Source organism: Parasteatoda tepidariorum, chromosome 1, assembly GCF_982258835.1.
Source record: "Parasteatoda tepidariorum strain Cologne lab strain chromosome 1, Ptep-v5.0, whole genome shotgun sequence".
NCBI classification, from domain to species: domain Eukaryota; kingdom Metazoa; phylum Arthropoda; class Arachnida; order Araneae; family Theridiidae; genus Parasteatoda; species Parasteatoda tepidariorum.
In genome coordinates, this window is record NC_141755.1 from 38,730,344 (window position 1) to 38,751,766 (window position 21,423).

General features: G+C 27.4%; 1 protein-coding gene across 9 annotated transcripts in view; it reads right to left on the reverse strand.

Moving 5' to 3' along the window:
• Positions 1 to 21,423, reverse strand: part of LOC107441256 (DGAT1/2-independent enzyme synthesizing storage lipids) — a 70,873-nt gene that overhangs the window by 12,677 nt on the left and 36,773 nt on the right. For 2 of the 9 annotated variants that reach the window (XM_043045793.3, XM_071179995.2), the window contains exons 2-3: positions 1,904 to 2,066; positions 813 to 987 (exon numbers count right to left, since the gene is read on the reverse strand). In XM_043045793.3, coding sequence (XP_042901727.1) covers positions 813 to 987; positions 1,904 to 2,038 — 310 coding nt within the window. In that variant the 5' untranslated portion in view covers positions 2,039 to 2,066. The other 7 variants (XM_016054452.5, XM_071179994.2, XM_087161977.1 and 4 more) reach the window with 7 other exon arrangements.

The window sequence follows — 21,423 nt, forward strand, 5'->3', positions numbered from 1 at the left end:
CCAATTTTTAATAAAATTCTATTACTTGGTAGATATTAAATCATAATGAGAATTTAAGAAAAAAATTTCAAAAATACAGAAAACTAGAAAAAATTTCATAATAGGTAACAAAAATGAACTAAAATAAAATTTGATACATCATGTCTTAGTATCAGACAATGAAATATTTTCTATTATTTTAGCCTCAAGACTCACTTTTTTTGCATAGTAAATAGCATAGTAGTTTTATTTAGCAAGTAATTTGAAAAAATTTAATGGTGTACATGAATTAATAACACTGTAATATTAACATAAGTAATCACATAATAGCATATTAAAAAAATAATACAAACAATTATAAATATACATCAATCAAAAAAAATTACATATCCCAACCCATTTTTAAAAAAAATGAGATGTCCTTTCCACAACAAAAGGCAGTGTTAGCCTAGTGATTCTGTAACAGAGTAAACTCGGACTCTGGTACCAAGAGGCTGGGGTTCGATTCTCTACTCCTAAGAATTATGGCGTTCATGCGATATATGTGCTGGTAAAATCTGTGGAATCAAAAAGTCCCGTGGTCGGCCACTGAGCAGTACCAAGGGCGCAGAGACCTGTAGAAAATTTCCTTCCCCTTCAGATCTATGTCTAAATTGAGAAAGTGAACATCACAAATTGTAATGGCATGTCTTTGTATCCTCCTCAGGGATGTCTCCCAGATCGTCACTATTAGCCCATAATGCAGTTCTATGGTGAAGCAAATAAAGTACCCAATCTAAATACCTTTACACAAATCTACAATAATTTAGAATAACAACATTATTGATACATACCATACCAAAATCTTCCTTGAAAATCCCACAAATAACATAAAAAATTTCTTGGTGATATCCAGCACTCTGGAGTAAATGTATAACCATTAATTTTATAATAATACCGATATGCTTTCAGATAAAGAGCAGATACGTACACCAAGCTTAACATAAATAACGGCAACAGAAGAGTAGCCTAAAAAATAATGACAGAGTTAGATTTTTAATAAAGTTGACAAAAAATTTAAATATTAACTGGATATAAATAATAATTAAAAACATAAGTTGTAGGGTTTCTCAAATATATTTTCATTCCATACAGTTTCAACAGAAATGTATTCAATAAATATTTCAAAGCATTCAAAGAAGATGAAGAATAGAAAAGTAAATTTTAAGTGCAATAATAACTTAAAATATTCCTCTTTTTTTTTTTCAAATTGAAAATATAATACTTTTTTCTTCTTAGAAAAATAATTCAAATTCAGGAAGTATGAAAAAAAAGTAAAAATATTTTATTTTGAATGCTAAAACACTTTTTTTTAAAAGAAATATATAAATGCAGTAAAGTCAAAAAAGTGAAAAATAAATAAAAGAAATAATTGCAGTAAAGCGAAAAAAATAAATAAAATAAATAATTAAAAGCATTTGCAAAATTTAAGGAAAAAATTAATTAAAACAATAAGGTATAAGTAATAATAAAATAAAAAATTATAATGAATTCTACACAAGATCTTTTTTTATGGTTATGCATGCTATTAAATCAAAAAACTAACCATTTAATAAAAATTAAATTAAATTTTCATATTAAATATAAGTTACATTTAACATATTCGCTTCAATATACCACAACATACAGACTCACATTGCATTCCTTATCTGTTTAAAAAATGAGATATATTTTGTGAAAAGTATATATCATATTATTTTTACAAAGGAATTTTGTATTAAGAATAATAAATAAGCTTTAATTAAAAAACATACACTACTGAAATACTAAAATTTTAAATATATTATCTTAAATTTTTTAATGAAATTTTAAGAAAAACACTAGATAAGTTCTAATGAAAAAGAATATCACCAAAATATGAAAAAAATCATAAAAATAAGCATACCACAACAGGAATAAGCAAAATAATAGTCCATATCAGCATTTGATGTTGAAAATACAAATTTATCAAATCTCTGCTAAGTGTTTCATACGTCTGATTGCTATAGATAACATTCGAGAAGTAGGAACTATCAGCCATAATTATTTTTTAAAGATGCATCCAAAATCTGAAAAATAATTATTAAATTAATCGCTATGAATAAATTAAATATTTATGAATTTTACAAAACTTGAAAATTTCTAAAAAAATAAAACTGAAATATAAGTATATACAGATAATCACATAAAGCTAAGGTAAAAAATTGAAGATATTGTCTTGACAATAACCAATAAAGGTCAAAAATGCTGCAGTTTGGTTGATAGTATCTTAGCTTTACACTTCGACACGTGAGACAAGAAAGTGTAGATAACGATTTGCTTCTGTAGTAGTGATAAGTTTATGCTGTTTAGAGTAACAAGATATGCTAAAAATAAATACACAGTTATATTAAGAAATTCTTCCTATTTTCAAGAATTGAATGGAAATGTATAAACTAAGATTTAAAAGATAGTGGGAAATTTTCATCACCACAATTTGTAATCATTGTTCAACAGAACATAATATGCAGAAAAATTAAAGTAGTGAGATAATTTTATACAGTTACATTAAAAAAAAAAGACTGACTTAAAATTTGTTTGTAGATAACATTAAGTTGAAATTAGAATATTATGCATAAAAATAAATTGATGTAATAAAATTAGTTGTTGTATAATTAAGTTTTAAAATATATATAATAAATGTACTTAGACACACGATATTAATAGATTATTAATATTTTAGGCACTATAATAAAAAAGAAATTTCTGAAATATATTATTTTTTAAATTTTAACTGGTAGTGAATTTAAAATATAGTAGATGGTATTGTTCAATCAATGAACAATGATAAAAATAAACAGTAGCAATTTAAAACTATTATGCGTTCAAAGACAAGACGCAAGCCTTCAAAATTGAACTAACTTTCGTAGTAAGAGCTTAACAAACAAAAAACGAGAAATGAGTTTGAAAACACAAACAATAAATTAACTAGCACACTCTAAACTAGTTTGTATTAAATTCGTTACAATAATCATAGATTTTAATTATGAATAAAATACATTTTCTACATTTTTAACTAATAAATTTAAAAAAATCAGAAAAAAAAACTTAAGTTGCTCAAAATTACCTCGAAAGTTGAAGTATTTATGCTCTTGAACAATAACTTATCGAACATGCAAAATATAGTTCAGAAAAATATTATTATAAAATTAATACATCTAATCAAGTGCATTACTTTCCAACAAACAAAGGATACCTAACGCGTCTCAACTCTCAACAAATGCACAAGTAGTAAAAGAAAACATATTCACAAATAAAAACTAATATTTCGCGCATCTGTTTCGGAAATGTTAAAGCATGCGTTTCCGCTAACCCGTTTTTGTTCACAATAAGAACTTACGACAGATATTAGCATATTTAAAAACTTAGGTGTTATCGGCATGAGTCCGCAAGGACCATTCTCACGGGATCCGAATCAGAACTAGATTGGGAACATAACCAATCAGGTACTCGTTTGCATGAAGAAAAAAAAAAGTTATACACAGTGAGAATGACCTTTAAATATTAAGTCCCGCAAAAGACTCATCGTTGAAATACTGTTCCTAGCTCAAAGTGCTCGACTTCGTGCGGAGGTCATCGGGCTACAGCAGCGGGGTTGCCATCAAAATTTTAATCAAAATTGTAATGGCATGTCTTTGGATGATCCTCATGGATGTTTCCCAGACCATCGCCAATAGCCCATTGCGCAACTCTAGTACGACATAACTAAACTACGACTACTAGTACTGTATCGTAATCTGTCACACTAACTACAATCGCTACGGGTACTGCAGTGGACTGATCTTAAAGACACGGTTTCCAATACAACATCGATGTTAAGCATCTCCGGCTGTGGTCAGTGTGCTGATGATGGTAGATCACTTTGGTCAGCCTGCGAAGGGGCTGAAGATGTGTAGTACTAGTCCTCATTTAACTGTTCTACCTAAAAGTGCTCGACTTCGCAAGTATGTCGTCGAACTATCAAAGTAGAGTAGACATCGCCTTTGCAGAGGATCAAGATTATGACGAAAAATTTTCGGATCATTCTCATGGAGGTTCCCAAGACTGCAGTCAATAGCTCATTGTGCAGCTCTAATGAATAAAGTATTACGAAAATAAAGTATTACTGCTACTATTAAAGGAGCATTCCTACTTCATGCAATTGCCCCATGATTCTCAACAGAACGCGGAAGTCAAACATCACTGTCTGCAGTCTGCTAGTGGTTAGTCGACCACTTTGATCATCCTGCGAAGGGATCGAGGGTGTACGGTATTGGTTCTATTTTGTTCTACCGTATAGTACTAGACCTTGCTCGCAGGTTATCTGGCTTCCAGAGAGAAGGAGCCACCAATTCTGCAGAGGATCAAAATTGCGATCATCCTCAAATGATGTTCTCCCACCGTCGCATAACTACTTTAACTATTCTCACTAAATAACTGACTTCATTCAACAAAAAAAACGGTTTACTCTTCCAGAAATCGGGTTTTTAGTCGGAAAACAGAATTTAAGATTTTTTCTAAATAAATTAAAATTATTTCAATGGAAACTATTCAAAGGAAATTATTCAGGTAAAACTATTTAAAATATGAATGGTTGAACGTGTAAAGCTAAACTCAGATTGTGCTAAAGGTTTCTACTTCCAACTGATTTTCACTCCTAAGCGTGAAAAAACGCACCATCCAAAATTATTATATTTGTAGTGTTTTTAATATAGCGTGCTCTTTCAATCTAACTTAGAACAAAACAAACAACTAACTAATTCGGAAGACTCAGCAAACTTGCTCTGATGCTACCCAAAAAATAACAAACGGTGATATTTTGCACAAATATAGCCGAATAAGGGATAACACTCAAAGCATGGCTAACCAATGCTGTTAACCTATGCATGGCTAACCTTTGCATGGCTATTTATGCTGTGTTATTAATTTGGTTTTAGGTTCAAAACGTGTTAGAATTTTTAAATTACAGAAAATTCTTATGTATGGTAAAATTACGCGTAAATTTAAACACAAATCACAATAATGAAACTTCCTAGAATATTAAGCTTGTTCACACATTGCCTCGTAAGCATAACACAAGCGGAATGATACACCGGAAATATTCTAAATTTCTTCCGGATTTAGGAAGCTTATTATAGTTTAGATTCAGTCAACCATGCACTCAAATGAATCACAAATTTATGACTATAGACTATCTCTTTGATGCAGTGTTTCCTAAAGTGTGGTACCCCTGGGGTAAACCGTGTGGTAAACCAGTGTGGTAAGCCGTTCACGTACCCCTGGGGGTGCGGGAAAGGTTTAGCGGGGGCACGCGTTTTTATACGAAATATCTTGCAACAAACAAAATATTGTATTATAAAAACAAAGCTGCCATGAAAATTTACGATTACGTATTTCTCTATTGTCTATTTTTTTAACAGTTAACAGTTAATAATTAGTGGTGCCAACAACCAGTTGTGATTTTAAACTTTCGTGCAATTTCTTTATAGTAAAAAATGCATTCATTTTTTTTTTTTTTATTAGTGGTACACAGCGTTGTGAAAAATTTAGAAAGGGTACACAAAAGTCATAAGTTTGGGAAACACTGCTTTGATGTATGGAAATTCCCACACATACTGAAAATAAACGAATCATAATACGAGAAAATTAATTAAAGAATTTATTTTTCTCTTTTTTAACTGACAGCATTTTTCATGAACTGATAATGTAATCTCTCATTTAAAGCGAATTCTTATTTAAGCCAATTTTTAAGTAAATATTTATTTCTAACTGATTCAAATGTTAAAAGTTAGTTTGCTCTCTCAATTTCTTATAAATAATTTGTTATGATATTGATACCATTCGTTTAACATTTGTTTAATTTTTCCCTATCTGTCTTGAACTGTAACCACTTATCCGCTTTAATTAATAGAATAGAATGATTATATTTTAGATATTAATAGAATGATTATATTTTACAAGCGGTATTTAAAATTTTAAATTTTTAACGCTTGTAAATTCATTGTTATTCCTCACTTCAATGTTAAAGGAAAAGTCATGATAATTCGAATATTTTTATTTCTTTACATAAAATTAAATTTCAGCTTACTTCCTAATTGTCATACAGAATGATAATAATAGTAATTCCAAAAATAAACTAAACTTGAAATGCAAGTTCACTTTCATTGAATATAAGGAAGTAATTAGCGCCGTCGTTAAATAATATTGTGCTCACTGTCCGCAAATATTAATTTTAAAGCTCGCAATATTTACTTATATTTAACATATGTCTCTCTCACCCAAAAAATATTTATTGCATATTGGTTTTGAGGGGAAAGGGAATATCAATCTAAATTTATAAAAATATGGTTTACAGTACACAAAATAAATTATGTCTAAAGTCATTTTTTTTTTTCAATAGCTGATAACTGATCATTTTACTGATTTTCGATTGGATAAATAATGTGTAATAAAATAAAAATTAATAAAAATAAGAAAAGAAAAAGAAAAACAGAGATGATTGAACAGCTAATTGGAAACTTGCTCCAATTGACATTTTAGTAAAGTTGTTGGAAATACCATGCATAAATATTACTTGCAATATAGCAGAAGAGATGAAGAAAACAAAACAGTATTAGCAAGGAACTTTTCGCAAAACATTTGTTTTCATTAAAATCTCTTTTTAAAAATAAAAAAAAATTGGTAAAAAGAATTATAACTCTATTCTTTCAATAATGTGTTTAGAAACTAAAAATTTTGAGATTTTTTAAAAGTCACAGAATTTTTTCCACTAAGTTCTTTAAGTAAAAGTAGCTTTAGACGTATAAATATAAGTTAGTCACAAATTAAATTCCTATCAATAGATGCTTATAAGTTTATCCAAGTATCCTATTTTTCAAATTTTTTGGAAATTTCATGTTTCAAAGGTTAATTAATTTAATAGAATACTAAACCAGGTGATAAAAAAAAATCTTTCTCACTTCCTAACCTTCATTTCCTTTCAAATATTCTTGACAGACTCAGCAACAATCATAGAAGTAATGTCTAGCCGCAATAAAGTGGCTATTCTCTACTACATGGAACCAAAGATCAAATCAAATTTTGTACTCATTAAACATGTTCCTATTTTATTAATTAATTTAAAGTATCTTGATTAATCTAGAAATCACGAGCTAAAATAAATAAATAAAAAACATATTAAAGATTAATATTCCAACTTATCTGGAAATCACAGAACTAGTCAAATACACTAAACTAACTATTAAAATATGAGGATGAAGAAAGCTCATTTATAATTAAGCATGAAAATATATTAAAGATTAATGTTCCAACTTACCTAGAAATCACAAATACACTAAACTAACCGTTAAAACATGAGGATGAAGAAAGCTCATTTATAATTAAGCATGAAAATATATTAAAGATTAATGTCCCAACTTACCTAGAAATCACAAAACTAGTCAAATACACTAAACTAACTGTTTAAATATGAGGACAAAGAAAGCTCATTTATAATTAAGCATGAAAATATATTAAAGATTGATGTTCCAACTTACCTAGAAATCACAAAACTAGTCAAATACACTAAACTAACTGTTAAAACATGAGGATGAAGAAAGCTCATTTATAATTAAGCATGAAAATATTCCAACGATATATACAAGCAATGTACTCTCTAAATGCACACGTCACAGTTTTTATTCGTACTTTTGCCACGAAGTTTAAATGTTAAAAATATGACATCACCATTTTTAAAACTGCCGATTCCCACCTCCTTTCACATAAAATGTTTAGCAAAAAAGAAAAAAAATGCATTGAGAGATCAAGACATTCGCCGCATCATTTGTTTAATCAGCGTTCGTAAAAGACTAAGATCAGTAAGTATTATTACTCAATAGATTGTCAATCAGTTTTTCCTGGTTTCTTATTTACACTACAAGTCACCCAGCAGTAAGAAAGAGTTAATGATGTTGATTACGGAAAATCTTTTCGATGGCCGTCAAAAGGAGTGAATTAACAGTAGAGATCTAAAGACCTCTATTTACTTAACTCTTTTCTTTGTCCCATTGCCACATGAGACAATTAAATAATAATTTAAAGTATAATTAAATCCTTTCACAACATGTCAGTCCACCATTTAATAATTGGCTCCAAATCTTTTGTATACGGGACATTTGAATAAAATGATCCTTTGAATTAGTTGCATAGAATTCTTTGACCGCTTTTCAAATACTATAACAGATATGACGGCAGACGCTTGTGATATTTTGATTTCTTATTATTCTAGAAGCATCAGCTCGTTTTGGTAATCAAAAAATAAATATTTATAAATGATAACAAGGAGAAATATACACGTTCAACAGCATAAAAAGAATGTTAAATAAATAAAAAAAGAAAGAAAACTTTTCAAGGCATAATTCTTCAATTGTATAAATATATAAATGACTGGCAGACAATAAAAACATAAAAAATTTTGGTTTTAAAAATTTATATAAAAACTAAAACAGAAATAGATGGTGATTATAGAAAGTATTCGCGAGTATATTGTGTAAGATACACTAATATTAGGAAATTTGTTTTTAATTTATTTTTGAAATGTTAGCTTTAGTATTCATTCCACTTATGTCATCATAATTTTTGCATAATCAAGCGTAATTTAAGCATAACTTAAGCCCATTGTGGTAGCAAAGGATATTAATTCAGAGTTATAAGACTTAGCAACACTAAAAGATTTATTACACTTAGACTTATTCGAAAACCCGAATAAACATGTTATAACAGGGTTTGATTTTTAAAAAAGTTATTTTGAAAATAATATGGTTATTATCGAAAAAATACGTTCTCAAAAATGAGTTGAAATGAAATAATGTATTAAAAATAATTCAAAAACGGAAAAGTAAATGTTTTATTTTAAACATTTACTTAAAAAAAATAATAATTTTTATTATTATTATTTGTATATGCGATGTCAAGTCATATTTTGTATACGCCATATTTTGTGATGTCATATTTTTAACATTTAAACTTCGTGGCAAAAATACAAATAAAAAATAATAATTATCAATATAATTTTTTTAAAAAAAGCATATTTCAAAACAATTATTTAATTAAGCTTGGAATGATTTAGTTACAATTACAATCTTACAATTAGTTACAATTGCTGTAACTGAAAATCGCAATAAAATTTCTCATGAATGAAATTTATCAGGCAATACATTAAAAACAGCACTAATTAATAACATTTCTAACACCATGTTGATTAATGTGCTTTTGAATGTACTAAAAAATCCAAACGCATGTTGCAAAATAGTCTGTAGAGATAGTTTCAAAAAACCAGACCACAGTTTATAAAAGCACAAATCATATATTTAACAATTACTGCGTGTATTACTGTGAGAGACGTCAACATTAGTGTCAATACACTGTTGATGATAATTTTCCCACAAAAAGAAAAAAAAATGTCGGTAATTATTAATTAAATTATTTGTGCTTTTATGCATTGCCTTTTGCTTTATTATAATATAACGCAAAGATATCCTTTATTCTTTTGGGTTCCAATAATTTGCGTCAAATTTTAAAATCTAGATTAAAATACAAATAACATTTAAATTTTAAAAATATATTAGCAAAGCTTTTAACTTAAATATGTATAGATCTTAGAGATCTATAGATCTAAAGATCTACAGTCTCTATTATTTACTATTAATTACATATTATTAAACTGCAAATTACCCATTAGTTCTTCATACAAGCAAAATGATACCCACCGTTTTTGGTGACATAATAATTTGAATAAAATTCAAAATATACCTAAATTAACTTATTAATAACCATTCAAACTATTTCTATTAATTTTATTTCTTCTATCAATTCAAACTATTGGTTATTTTATGAATCTCAAAAGCAAAACTTCACAACTTATATAAAAGCAAAATTTAGATTTAAAAGTCATATGCATTTTTGACTATTTCTTACTCGAAATAAATATCTGATGTAAATAAATGACTATTATTACAAGAAATTGGATTAAATTGGAGCTGAGTTAATTTATGACATTTTTTACATCTCTCGTTTTCACATCTCGTGACATTTTTACATCTCGTTACAGATCATGATTATAGGATCTACTTAATATCTATTCATTCAATGCATCAGATAGATATGAGTACTATAAAACTACATCACCATGATATAGTTTTAGTTTTATCAATAGAAAAGTATTATAAAAAAACGCATAATTTCCATGAAAAGTATAGTTTTAAAATTTATATATATTTTAACAGATTGATTAGTTGGATCATTAATTTTTTATCTCGGCAATGAGAAAGGAATTTTAAAAATATGTAGCGTAGTGAAATTTTTCAATGATTTTATATTAAATTATTTAAAACAGAAAAGGAAGATTTAATTTGATCACTTAATTATTCTTACAATGTGGACAAAATAGCATACACTGTAAAAAATTCCGGATCAAATTAAGGTTAAAATTACCAGCATCCGTTATCATCATCCGTAAAATTCATTTTCCCGTAAAATATTATGCCGCAATTTTTACAGTACTATTTATTTAATTAGAGTGATTCAGTGATTTTACTGTAGTCATTACTGTAAAATTTACTCTATATCCGAATTTTCGTCCTGTAACATGTTCTGATAAAAATGGATTTTACGGTAAAAAGTACCGGCACCCTGCTGTATTTTTGCCTTAATTTAATCAGGAATTTTTTACAGTGTAGTCATTATTCATGAAAATAAAAAAAATTAGTAGAAAGTATTATTTTATACAAGATACGTTTACGAGTTAACTAAATCAACATATTTATTTTAAAATAAATAGTTTAAACTAAGCGAAAAAAACAGCATAATTAATATATTCAAAATAAATTTTATACTGCAAGAATAATAATTACGCTACCTGTAAGAATGGACCTGGAATCAAAATATGCTATCAAGAACTGATTTAAAGGTGCTTTAACGAACGATAAAAATTGCAATAGTTAATAATATTTATAATGAATAAATCGATACATATTAAGATTAAGAACTATTAGTGACACGCAGACCTTGACCTTCAATGCCGTCGACTGAAGAAGTTATCCCGTAACCGAAGTTATTGCCGTCTCTTTACTGTATCTTAAAAACTCGACTGACTGGTTTTGGTTCCTCTTCGGTTCATATTTACATACAAACCGTTATTTTTATTTATTTATTTTCTATTAATTTTTTCAGAAATAACAAATTTTGTTTCACCTTTGAAACCTATTAATGATTCAAAATGTTTGATAAATTATTTACCGAGACATAAACCGTTTACACAAAGTGCAAAAAAACAAATTGATTAAATTAGCCAAATAATTTCAATATTTCTTTCACGAGTAAATACTGGAAATTTAAAACATAAATTCATCACTCTTTAACTATAATTTCATGATATTATTATGAATATTGTAATTGAAATGATAGTTTAAAATTATCATTTCAATTAAATTATTTATTATATTTCAATTGAAAATTACAATTTAATCGATAATTATAATTTAAATGATAATTAAAAAGAAAATACTTTTGTTATTCCGTAAATATTGGCCTATTTTAATTATTCAAATTGTTTGATAAATTACTTAACAAGACATGAATTGTCATTAGTTTTTAAGATAAGGTGCAAAACACTAAGCTGATTTCCTCATTAATTTAATTTTAATATTGTTTTCAAAATAGAAACTGAAAATTTCTGTATTTTTAAAGTTTAGATGTGGTTAATTTTCAAACATAAATGTAATACACTTTAAACTATCATTTCTCGATATTGTTATGAGTATTATAATTGAAATGATAATTTAAAATTATCCTTCCAATTAATCTATTCATTACTTTAAAATTGATAATTATAATTTAATTGTTGATTCTAATTTTGAATTAATGATTATTTAAAATTATAATTTAAAATTGAATTTATTATTATTTTAAAATTATCATTTAAATTATATATTATTCCTCAATTAAGAATTTAATTATAGTTTTATAAATAAAAAAGTTGCTTTTGTTACTCAGTAAATATTGGCCCGTTTTCGATTAATCGATTAATCCCGTATCGATTAATAAAAATTTAGTAGTTTTGTCATTTTAGATGATAAAAAAAATTTAACTTAACAGTTCAAAAATGATTCGATGGAAATTATCATTTCAATTATAGTATTCCTAGATTAAGAATTTAATTATCGTTTTATACATAAAATAATTACTTTTGTTGCTCGGTAAATATTAGCTCGTTTTCAATCAATTTAAAATTTCGTAGTTTTGTAATTTTAGAGGATTTTAAAAAATTTAAACATCATTCTCTTGATTTCGATCATTCACGGTAACGTGATTTGATCGTTATTAAATGAAATACCTAGGAATATTTTTTTAACTGAGATTATATACTTATATACGTTACCGTGAATGACCGAAATCAAGAGAATGTCGACTTTCACCGGTGAATGTCAACAATCACATAGTCGCTTTGGTGAATGTCCGAAATATTTGTTATATCCGATTTGATATTAATTCATTCGTTAATATTATTATATTTATTCACTATTTTAATATCTGCTAAGGATAGATTATTAGAAACATCAGTATTCGGAGCACCGGTTAAATGCATACTCGGCAGTGGCACTGAACCTTAAGAAACAATGATGTAGAGCATACCGGGCAAATTTATACCGGGCAGTGGCACGTAACTAGACTTAGCGCAGATTTTAGACATTTACCAAAGCGACAATGTGAGAGTCATTTTTTTTTCTTACTCAAACTGCACATTCAAACAAATTCTAAATCAGCAGTTTCCAACTCTTAATGGAACCCTAAATGATCCGGGTTTTCTTAACGCAACCTAAACATTATAAAGTTCATTAGCAGCTATGTACTATATGCAAAACAAAAAAATTGAATAATTATTTAGAAAATATTTAATGTGAGGTTTTTCCCATTATTTCATCTCTGTAAACTTTAAAATTGGGTTTTATGTCAGATCTTTAAATTAATATGTCTGGAGTTACTTCTAGTCTAGCTCTGAATTTGTTTCTCGATGTATGCATTAAATGAAAATGAATAAAATAAGTTAAATTATGGTTTAAAAAACTGTTATAAACATAGGAACTGGTAAACAAAAGAACGTATGCATTACTGAATTTAGTTATTTTATTTTGAATTGAAAAGTTCGATGAGAAGAAATAGTGATGCTATTTTTTGCGTATGCATATTCTTTTAATAGTTTATTTAATATATTGTTGGTTTATTTTTAATTTCTTTAAAAAAAAAACAAAGAGAAAAATCTGGATTATTGGTTGCTGGCAATTATAATTACAGGTTTCAAAAGTCATATCTGTGGGGAAAAAAAGCCATGACTTTTGGAACCCTTGCGATCCTTCCATGGAAACCTAAGGTTTTGTGGAACCCTTTTTGACAACCGCTATTCTAAATTACTGAAAAATAAGGAATTTTGAGATTTATGAAGCAGCGAAAAGTCAATAAGAAAATCAATGCAGTGTTTCGATGGACGCAAATTATTTAGACAGGGTGCGTAGCCAAATTATTCACCAAGAAATAAGCACTTTTCAAGCGCTCAAAAAATATTTTTAAGCACTTTAAAAAAATATCATAATTAGGCAGGGTTGGAAAGTTTTTTAACGGTTTTATCTTGCTTTAACCGTCATGTCAAGAAAAACCTTTTTCGCCTTGTTTTTGACAATTGTCAAAAATCATGAAATTTTGAATCATGCAAAACGAATGGTGTTTTCATACGCTACGAAATGACAAAACGCCGAAATAGATTGAGGTTAAATTAATTGTGAAAATGTTAAATAGAACAATGTGAACTGTGTCCTTTTGCATAGGTCAAAGCAAAACCAACTTGGTAAAGGAAAAATCTCATTTTGAAAAAGGAAAAATTAAGAACTTTTTAAAAACACCCATTGAAAAAAGCACCTTTAAGGGCTTTTAAAAAAACGAAAATAAGCACCTTTAATCATTTTTTAAAAACGCTACGCATCTTGTTAGAATACGTTAGCAGTCGATACTATATTTCAATACAATTAGTTTCATGAGTAAATCAAATATGAGTACTGCGGCTATTATTTGAAAAAATTATAACGTACTGGCATTTCGCGTTTACTTTTTTTAATTTTTATTAATCGATTTACACACATAAAGTTTCAAAATTTATGTAAAAAATATGTTCAGATAGAAGGCCATTGAATTAGATCAAGGACTTTCTCCCAAGTAATCTATTTCATCGAATTAAATAAATGATTTAACTAAATTCCTTTTACTTTAAATATCTCTTTCCTTCTTTCAATGGATGAATGATTCTTCAACTAGATGTGCAATAGGTTATTGACCAAAGGATTCTTCTTTCAATAGACTTTAATAGATAGCTATAACTTTCTTTTGAGTCGTTGAGAAACCTTCAATTATAAAATGTTTCTTCCGTTCCTTTATCATTTTTACCACTAATTTTATAGGCATTATCCAAATAGTCTTTTATTGCCTTTTTTATTTTTATTTAGTTAATTTTTTTAAAGAGATTTTATTGAAGTAATTCTCATTTTTTGTCGAAAGAAATTTATTTTAACCAATTAATGGTAACTATCCCTTTCCAGATGCTGTACTAAAAATTCCTAATAAGCATCAAAAATTATTTTTTTATTATAAAATTGAGGTGAATTTAGCTATACTTTATACTCTACACTTTAAATATTATAAACGTCATCATGCCTCAAGAATTCAATTGATAATGAATGTATTTTTTCATACCATAGACCTATAATAGATATGCCTATATAGGGTATCTTTATTGTCATATTGGGTATCTATTACCACATCACGTATCACCATAGTACCATCAGAGTCTATTACCACAATTTAGCATCATTGTCAAATAATAGTCAAGTTACCCCTTAAAAAGGGTAAGTACAGTTTTAAATTCATTCATTTGTTTGTTCATTTATCTGTACTTACCTTCACTTATTTTCACTTTTTGATCGTTTTTTTTTTTTTAATTTTGCCAAGCGTTCTAAAATTTTACGTAATCTTTTCTACTATTGTAAATAAACAACAGGTTATCTGGCAGTATTTAGAGATTTTCCAGTTAATTTCACCATTATCTCTGCTTTATTTTTTTGTCAGATATAAAAAAAAATGTTTTTATTTTGCTGTCTTGTGAGTAATTCATCATTTCAGTTTGCCAAATATTTAATAAATAAGTTGGAAATATTATATGTCCCTTACAAAGGATTCTAAAATGCTCATTATATTTGAAAACTACTATATGTCTTTGTATTTATCTGAAAATCCAGTTTAGGATCGAATTCTTATGAAAATAAATACGCTCTATAACTTGATCAAAATATATTCATTAAAATTTATTTTTAACAAACTTTGGTTTATTGTAATTTATTTTGGTTATAATCTGCAGTTAATTTTTGTAATATTACTATTAAAAACCAAAGGTTTATATATTTTTTTCTTTTTTGAAAAAAAAATTCTGGTAAAATTACTGTTCTGCATGGTTATAACTAGAGCCCGGATTTTGATGACCTAAAAAATCTCAATTAATGCCCCTAAAAAGTGCAAAAAATGCCCTTAAAATGCGAAAATTGCGCTAAAAATGCCTTATGACATGATTTAAATAGAAGTAAAAATATTGAACTAAAACAATGTTTTACTCTTTAAAAATATTATGAGTCGTTTTAAAAAATATAACGCAATGCAATACTTGTTCTACGTTCATTAAAGTTTGAAAAATATGTTTTATATCCTAAAATAACAACAACAACAAAAAAAGGAAAATATATTGTCTCCAAAAAATTTTCATTTTGTATAGAAACTTAAATGAATATAACAACTTCCATCTCATAATATTACCACATATCAGAATTACAGTGGATTATTAATTTTTTTTTTAATATTATGAAATGTAAACGAGCGTCTCTTGTCTGAAAGCAAATTTTTATACCAGGAGAAGCTTCTTTCAACGTCTACTGATGTTATTGGTGCGTACTTGAAAAGGACGGTCACACTTACTGACGATTCTTCTTCAATTTGAAAAGATGTTGCTTCACCTTATTATATCCTAGAGATTTTCTTCATTGTTTAGAAGCCAGTGTAATAATAAAAAATTATAAAAAATTATTAAAATTAACAAAAAATTTAAAAAATGCTTTAAAATGCAAAATACGCCCCAAAATTTAAAGAAAATGCCCTATAAATCTCAAAAAATGCTCTTAAGGACAAAAAATGTCCAAAAATGCAAAAAATGAAAAAAATGCAAATGTCATCAAAATCCGGGCCTTAGTTATAACATTTCTGGTAAAAAGAATCAAAACTCTGATTTATAAAACCAAATTATACTGCATTTTAATCATTCTTTTGGTAATTTTTCAGTTCATATGGCATCGGTTTACCAAAAATTCTTGTTTTCAAAATTATAGTTCTTACTACCACACAATTAGTAAGAAATTCAAAACTGAAAAGTAAATTTAATGGAATAAATTGTTTTCGTACCATGTTCTAAGAAATCATGATAGAATAATTTTGACACATTTATAAAATTTTATCACATATTATAATAATATATTTTATATTAAATTTAATTATAATCATTACTGAAGTACTTAGGTGAAAATTACCGAGCTTTTAGGCGTTTCCATTGAGTCAGAAACACGATAAATTTTAACAAATTCAGGTAGTTCTTACCATTTTTTTTTCGCAGTGTATTTATAATTATGGAATTTCAGGGGATGATAATACTTTACGCATCCTAGACACCTTTTTATGTTTGATATTGCGATTTTTTTTCTTATTCACCCAAGATTTATGTTAAGCTTTATATCACGAAAACTTCGCGTGTGAGAGACGTTTTTATTTCATATTTTGGACAAAGAGAAAGTCTAGGCTGACAAAGGGAGAAAAAAGAAGATCTAAACATACAAATATGGAATATGCTTTTAGTAAATGACCACCTCAGTGACATCCTAAAAATATGTGTATATATCTGTCACGTGACGTGCATTCAAGGCCGTACTCTTGTGCAAAGAAAATAAGATTTTTTCACTTTAAAATAAAGTTATGTTTCGTGTTCCGCATAAGGTGTTTTTTCTCTACCATAATTTCATTTCTTCGCCGACTAAGAACTAAAATTCAATAAATTATATTCATGGCAAAAAAATGATTATAAAAAATTCTGATTAGATGGAGATGCTCTAGCGTAGTCTATTATTCTTCACTAGTGCAGATGTTCTAGCGTAGTTTGGCTGATTAGACTACATAAGACATTTTAGTGTAGTTTTATAATACAAGAATTTTTTAATACATTTTGCAGGATTCTTTAGAAATCGGTTTCATATTGAAAGAATGAACATTATACTATCCGAAAACAAGCATGTGTATGTAGTAATATTTATATATTTTTTTAAAAAATTATTTTTTGTCACGAAAAATCCAAATTATAGATAGCAGTAACATCGCTATTCATACAAACATGTTTTAAATAGAGTGAAAAAAGCTAATTTACCGGCTAATTATTCGGTGTTATAGCATGAAATTGCCATCTTAAATTTATTTGCACCTGATTCATTAATTTTAAGGACACTTGTGAATTTTTTATTAATAATTAATTTATTAATATATTATTTATAATGATTGTTCTGTCAGCTCCTTTTAGTGTTATAACCATGTTCCATTTAACTCTTTTTTTAGTGTTATATGTTCTTCTTTTAGTATATTTTCATACTGAATTCACAGATTTTCTTATGCAGTTATTTTAAAAAACATTTGATACAGTTCGATTACTTATGACAATTTGAGAAATTTTTATTATTTTCTGCCCCGCAAGATACTTTTGAAACTGGTTTCATATGAAAAGAGAAGTGTCATATTTTTAAGGACATTCCTCTATACTTTGAAATAACAATAGAACAATTGAAAGAAAAAACATATTTTGTCCAAAACACGAAAAATTGATTTTGTCCAAAACACGAGTATAACGTCATAGTAGTGGTAGCAGTTATAAAGTAGGTATAACGACATTATTTGTCAAAATATATTCTAAATAGAGAAAGAAATATTATATGTAACCGCTTTATTCAATGTTATAACTCGAAATCATTATTTTAATTTTCCGAGCTAAATTTGATTCAATTTTTAAAGAAGACCTTAATAATTAATAATTATCTAGTGGACACTCGTGAATGTTTTAGAAATTTTTTGTACCTCAGGATGCATATAGATAAGAATGAGCTTCACATTTTTCTGACACACACACACACACACACATATATATAAGTATAAATAAGTATAAAAGCGACATCGATAACAGCGACATAAATAACAGATACATCTAGAGCTCCTTCACGGGTTTTTAAAAGTTATTTAGCTCCACAAATTTAGTCCGTATCCCCTTCACCGGATTTCAAAAATTATAACTCAGTTTTTTGCACATCATGGACATGAGCCAACAATATCTGTAGTGATTTGTGGAGCAATGGAGGAAAAAATACAATAATTAAATTAAGAACAAATTTAGTAAGGAAGGAAAATAAGTATAACAGCGACATCGATAGCGGAGAACTTGCCTACAAGCAGCGTTGCAGAACAAAGACTGACTGCTATAATTAGATTGTTCTAAGGAAAAGAATAAGTTCATTATTAATTCGGGACTTTTCCCGTTCAGACACTCTGGCACTATAGATTCCGGACTTTTCCCTTCTGGACAGTCTGGCACTGTTCAACGAGAGAAAGTTAATGTATATATATGGTAACATAGGGTTGCAATTACAGATTTTCTTGTTAAGTTTGCATTATGATCAGAAATAAAGACAGATTACAAGTAAATATTTTATAAATGCAACTATTTGCGACTTTTTTTACATAATTCTTTTCAATGCATGCTTCATTTGATACTGGTTTCCTATAAAAATTTAAAAAGAATTCAAAGAATCTCAAAATAAAATCCCCCGTTTAGATTTCAAACAAATTTTAAAATTAAGGAATACTCCTTAAAATAAATCTTTGTTAAACACTTAATGACTTTTTTTACGAATATTATGGTTTTTATGCATTTTAATATTACTGCATATAAGTAAACATCTTTTTTTCTCTCATTTTGGCATTTGATGGGTTAACAATCGGCATTTAAAAGGAACCTTCATAGCTTTATGTTGTTTTTTTTCTTTACTTTATTTAAAAATAAAGTTTTTCTTGCTACGCCAATAATTCATTGTTTTTGTATAAGCCTTAACGAATCAAATGGCTCAGTGACGATAACTCAACAAACCATGAATGTTATTTTAACTCTTTTTTAATATAGCCTTCATATGTCACCTCATAGAAATTATAAATATATAAATGAAAATAAATTTTATTAAATTTGCCTTGAAAGTGACATTATTGACAACTATTTTGCACATTAAAATAATTGTTAAAACTGCGTTTATTTTTAAAAGGATGTCGTTTATTCTCATTATGTTATTAATATGTTTTTCAAATAAACATCAAAAAACATATTCTACTGTAACAGATAATGGGTATTTAAAATCGTTGCATAAGATATTGAAGCGTTAATTACTCATAACGTTTCGATGAAAAGGATGTGTCATTTTTTTATTGTGTAGAATCTTTAAGCTGTTGATTATTTAACGCTGTTTTTAGAAGCTCTGTCGCCAAGGAAAATAAAAAAGCCATAGTTTAAGTGCCTTACACTAGAAGCAATGCGGTCGTCTTAAATTATATGTGTAATCTTGCTGTGAAGAATTATCTAAGCTTTAGAACAGATAAATAACTTAAATATTTTAAAAGTTATTAAACTTTTCTAAAAATTGCTAATTTGGTGACATTTTTTTCACCTAGATAAAAATTATCAAAATCAATGCCGTATTCTCAGTTTTTGCAAATTTTTGTGAGCCCAGGCAAATGAAGCGTTAAAGTAAGTTTTTAAATATTAAAAAATTAGACCACAAACTCTTTTTATTTTCATAAAACTGTGACTTTTCACCATATTGACGTTTTGCGCCTTTTTCAAAATAAGCGTAGACAGCGGTGGCTTTAGATAGACTAAACTTGATCTGACAGTCATGAGTAACAATTGCAAACTCACAGCAGCTATGAAAATAGCATATTATTCACAAAAAGCATAATTTCATGTTACGACGGAGCCTTCAAAAACAGCCTAAATATTTTTCTAATACTCGAATATTGAAACATGCAAGTTTTGTTTTGCCCATGTTCTTAGGAGAAGGTTATTATTGGAATCAAAAAGAGCCTCAATGAGAAGATCAAAGAGATTTATGTTCACATTAGAAAATTAATCATCAAAGTTATTCATGAATGAATCACTTTAGTAATTAAATTTCTTTAGATAGGCTGAACTTGATCTGACAGTCATGAGTAACAGTTGCAAATTCACAGCAGCTATAAAAATAGCATACTATTCACAAAAAAACATAATTTCATGTTACAACGGAGCCTTCAAAAAAACAGCTTTAAATATTTTTAAAATACTCGAAGCATGTAAGTTTTGCTTGCCCATGTTCTTAGGAGAAGGTTATTATTGGAATCAAAAGGAGCCTCAATGAGAAGATCAAAGAGATTTATGTTCACATTAGAAAATTAATCATCAAAGTTATTCATGAATAAGTCACTTTAGTAATTAATTTTCTTTAAATAGGCTGAACTTGATCTGACAGTCATGAGTAACAGTTGCAAACTCACAGCAGCTATAAAAATAGCATACTATTCACAAAAAAGCATAATTTCATGTTACAACGGAGCCTTCAAAAAAACAGCCTTAAATATTTTTAGAATACTCGAAGCATGTAAGTTTTGTTTTGCCCATGTTCTTAGGAGAAGGTTATTGTTGGATTCAAAAAGAGCCTCAATGAGAAGATCAAAGAAATTTGTGTTCACATTGGAAAATTAATCATCAAAGTTATTCATGAATGAATCACTTTAATAATTAATTTTCTTAATTATGATTAATGATTTTTTGAGTGATTCATGAATAGAATAAATTTTCTAATTTATTAGAATCTTAAAGGAATTTAGTATTTAAATTTGATTATTATGCAGTAAAAAAGGGTTTCTCAAAATTGACAAACATGTGTCAAAATAAATCTGAAACAAAGTAATAAGATAAAATTTTAATTAACATTTGAGAAGTATTGCGTTTGTTTTCATATTAAGTTTCTTTTTTTAATTTTAGTCGTCTTTTAATTTAACATATAAATAATAATTTAATATTAACAGCATAATGTTAAAAAATTACCCCATCTTTTGCGAAATAAATTTAAAATTTTTCCTTATAACTTTTCAAAATTTACAAATAATTTGGATTCTCCTAAAATATGCAAAATGTGACAAAAGAGTCGTAATACAATATTTTGAGGAATCCAA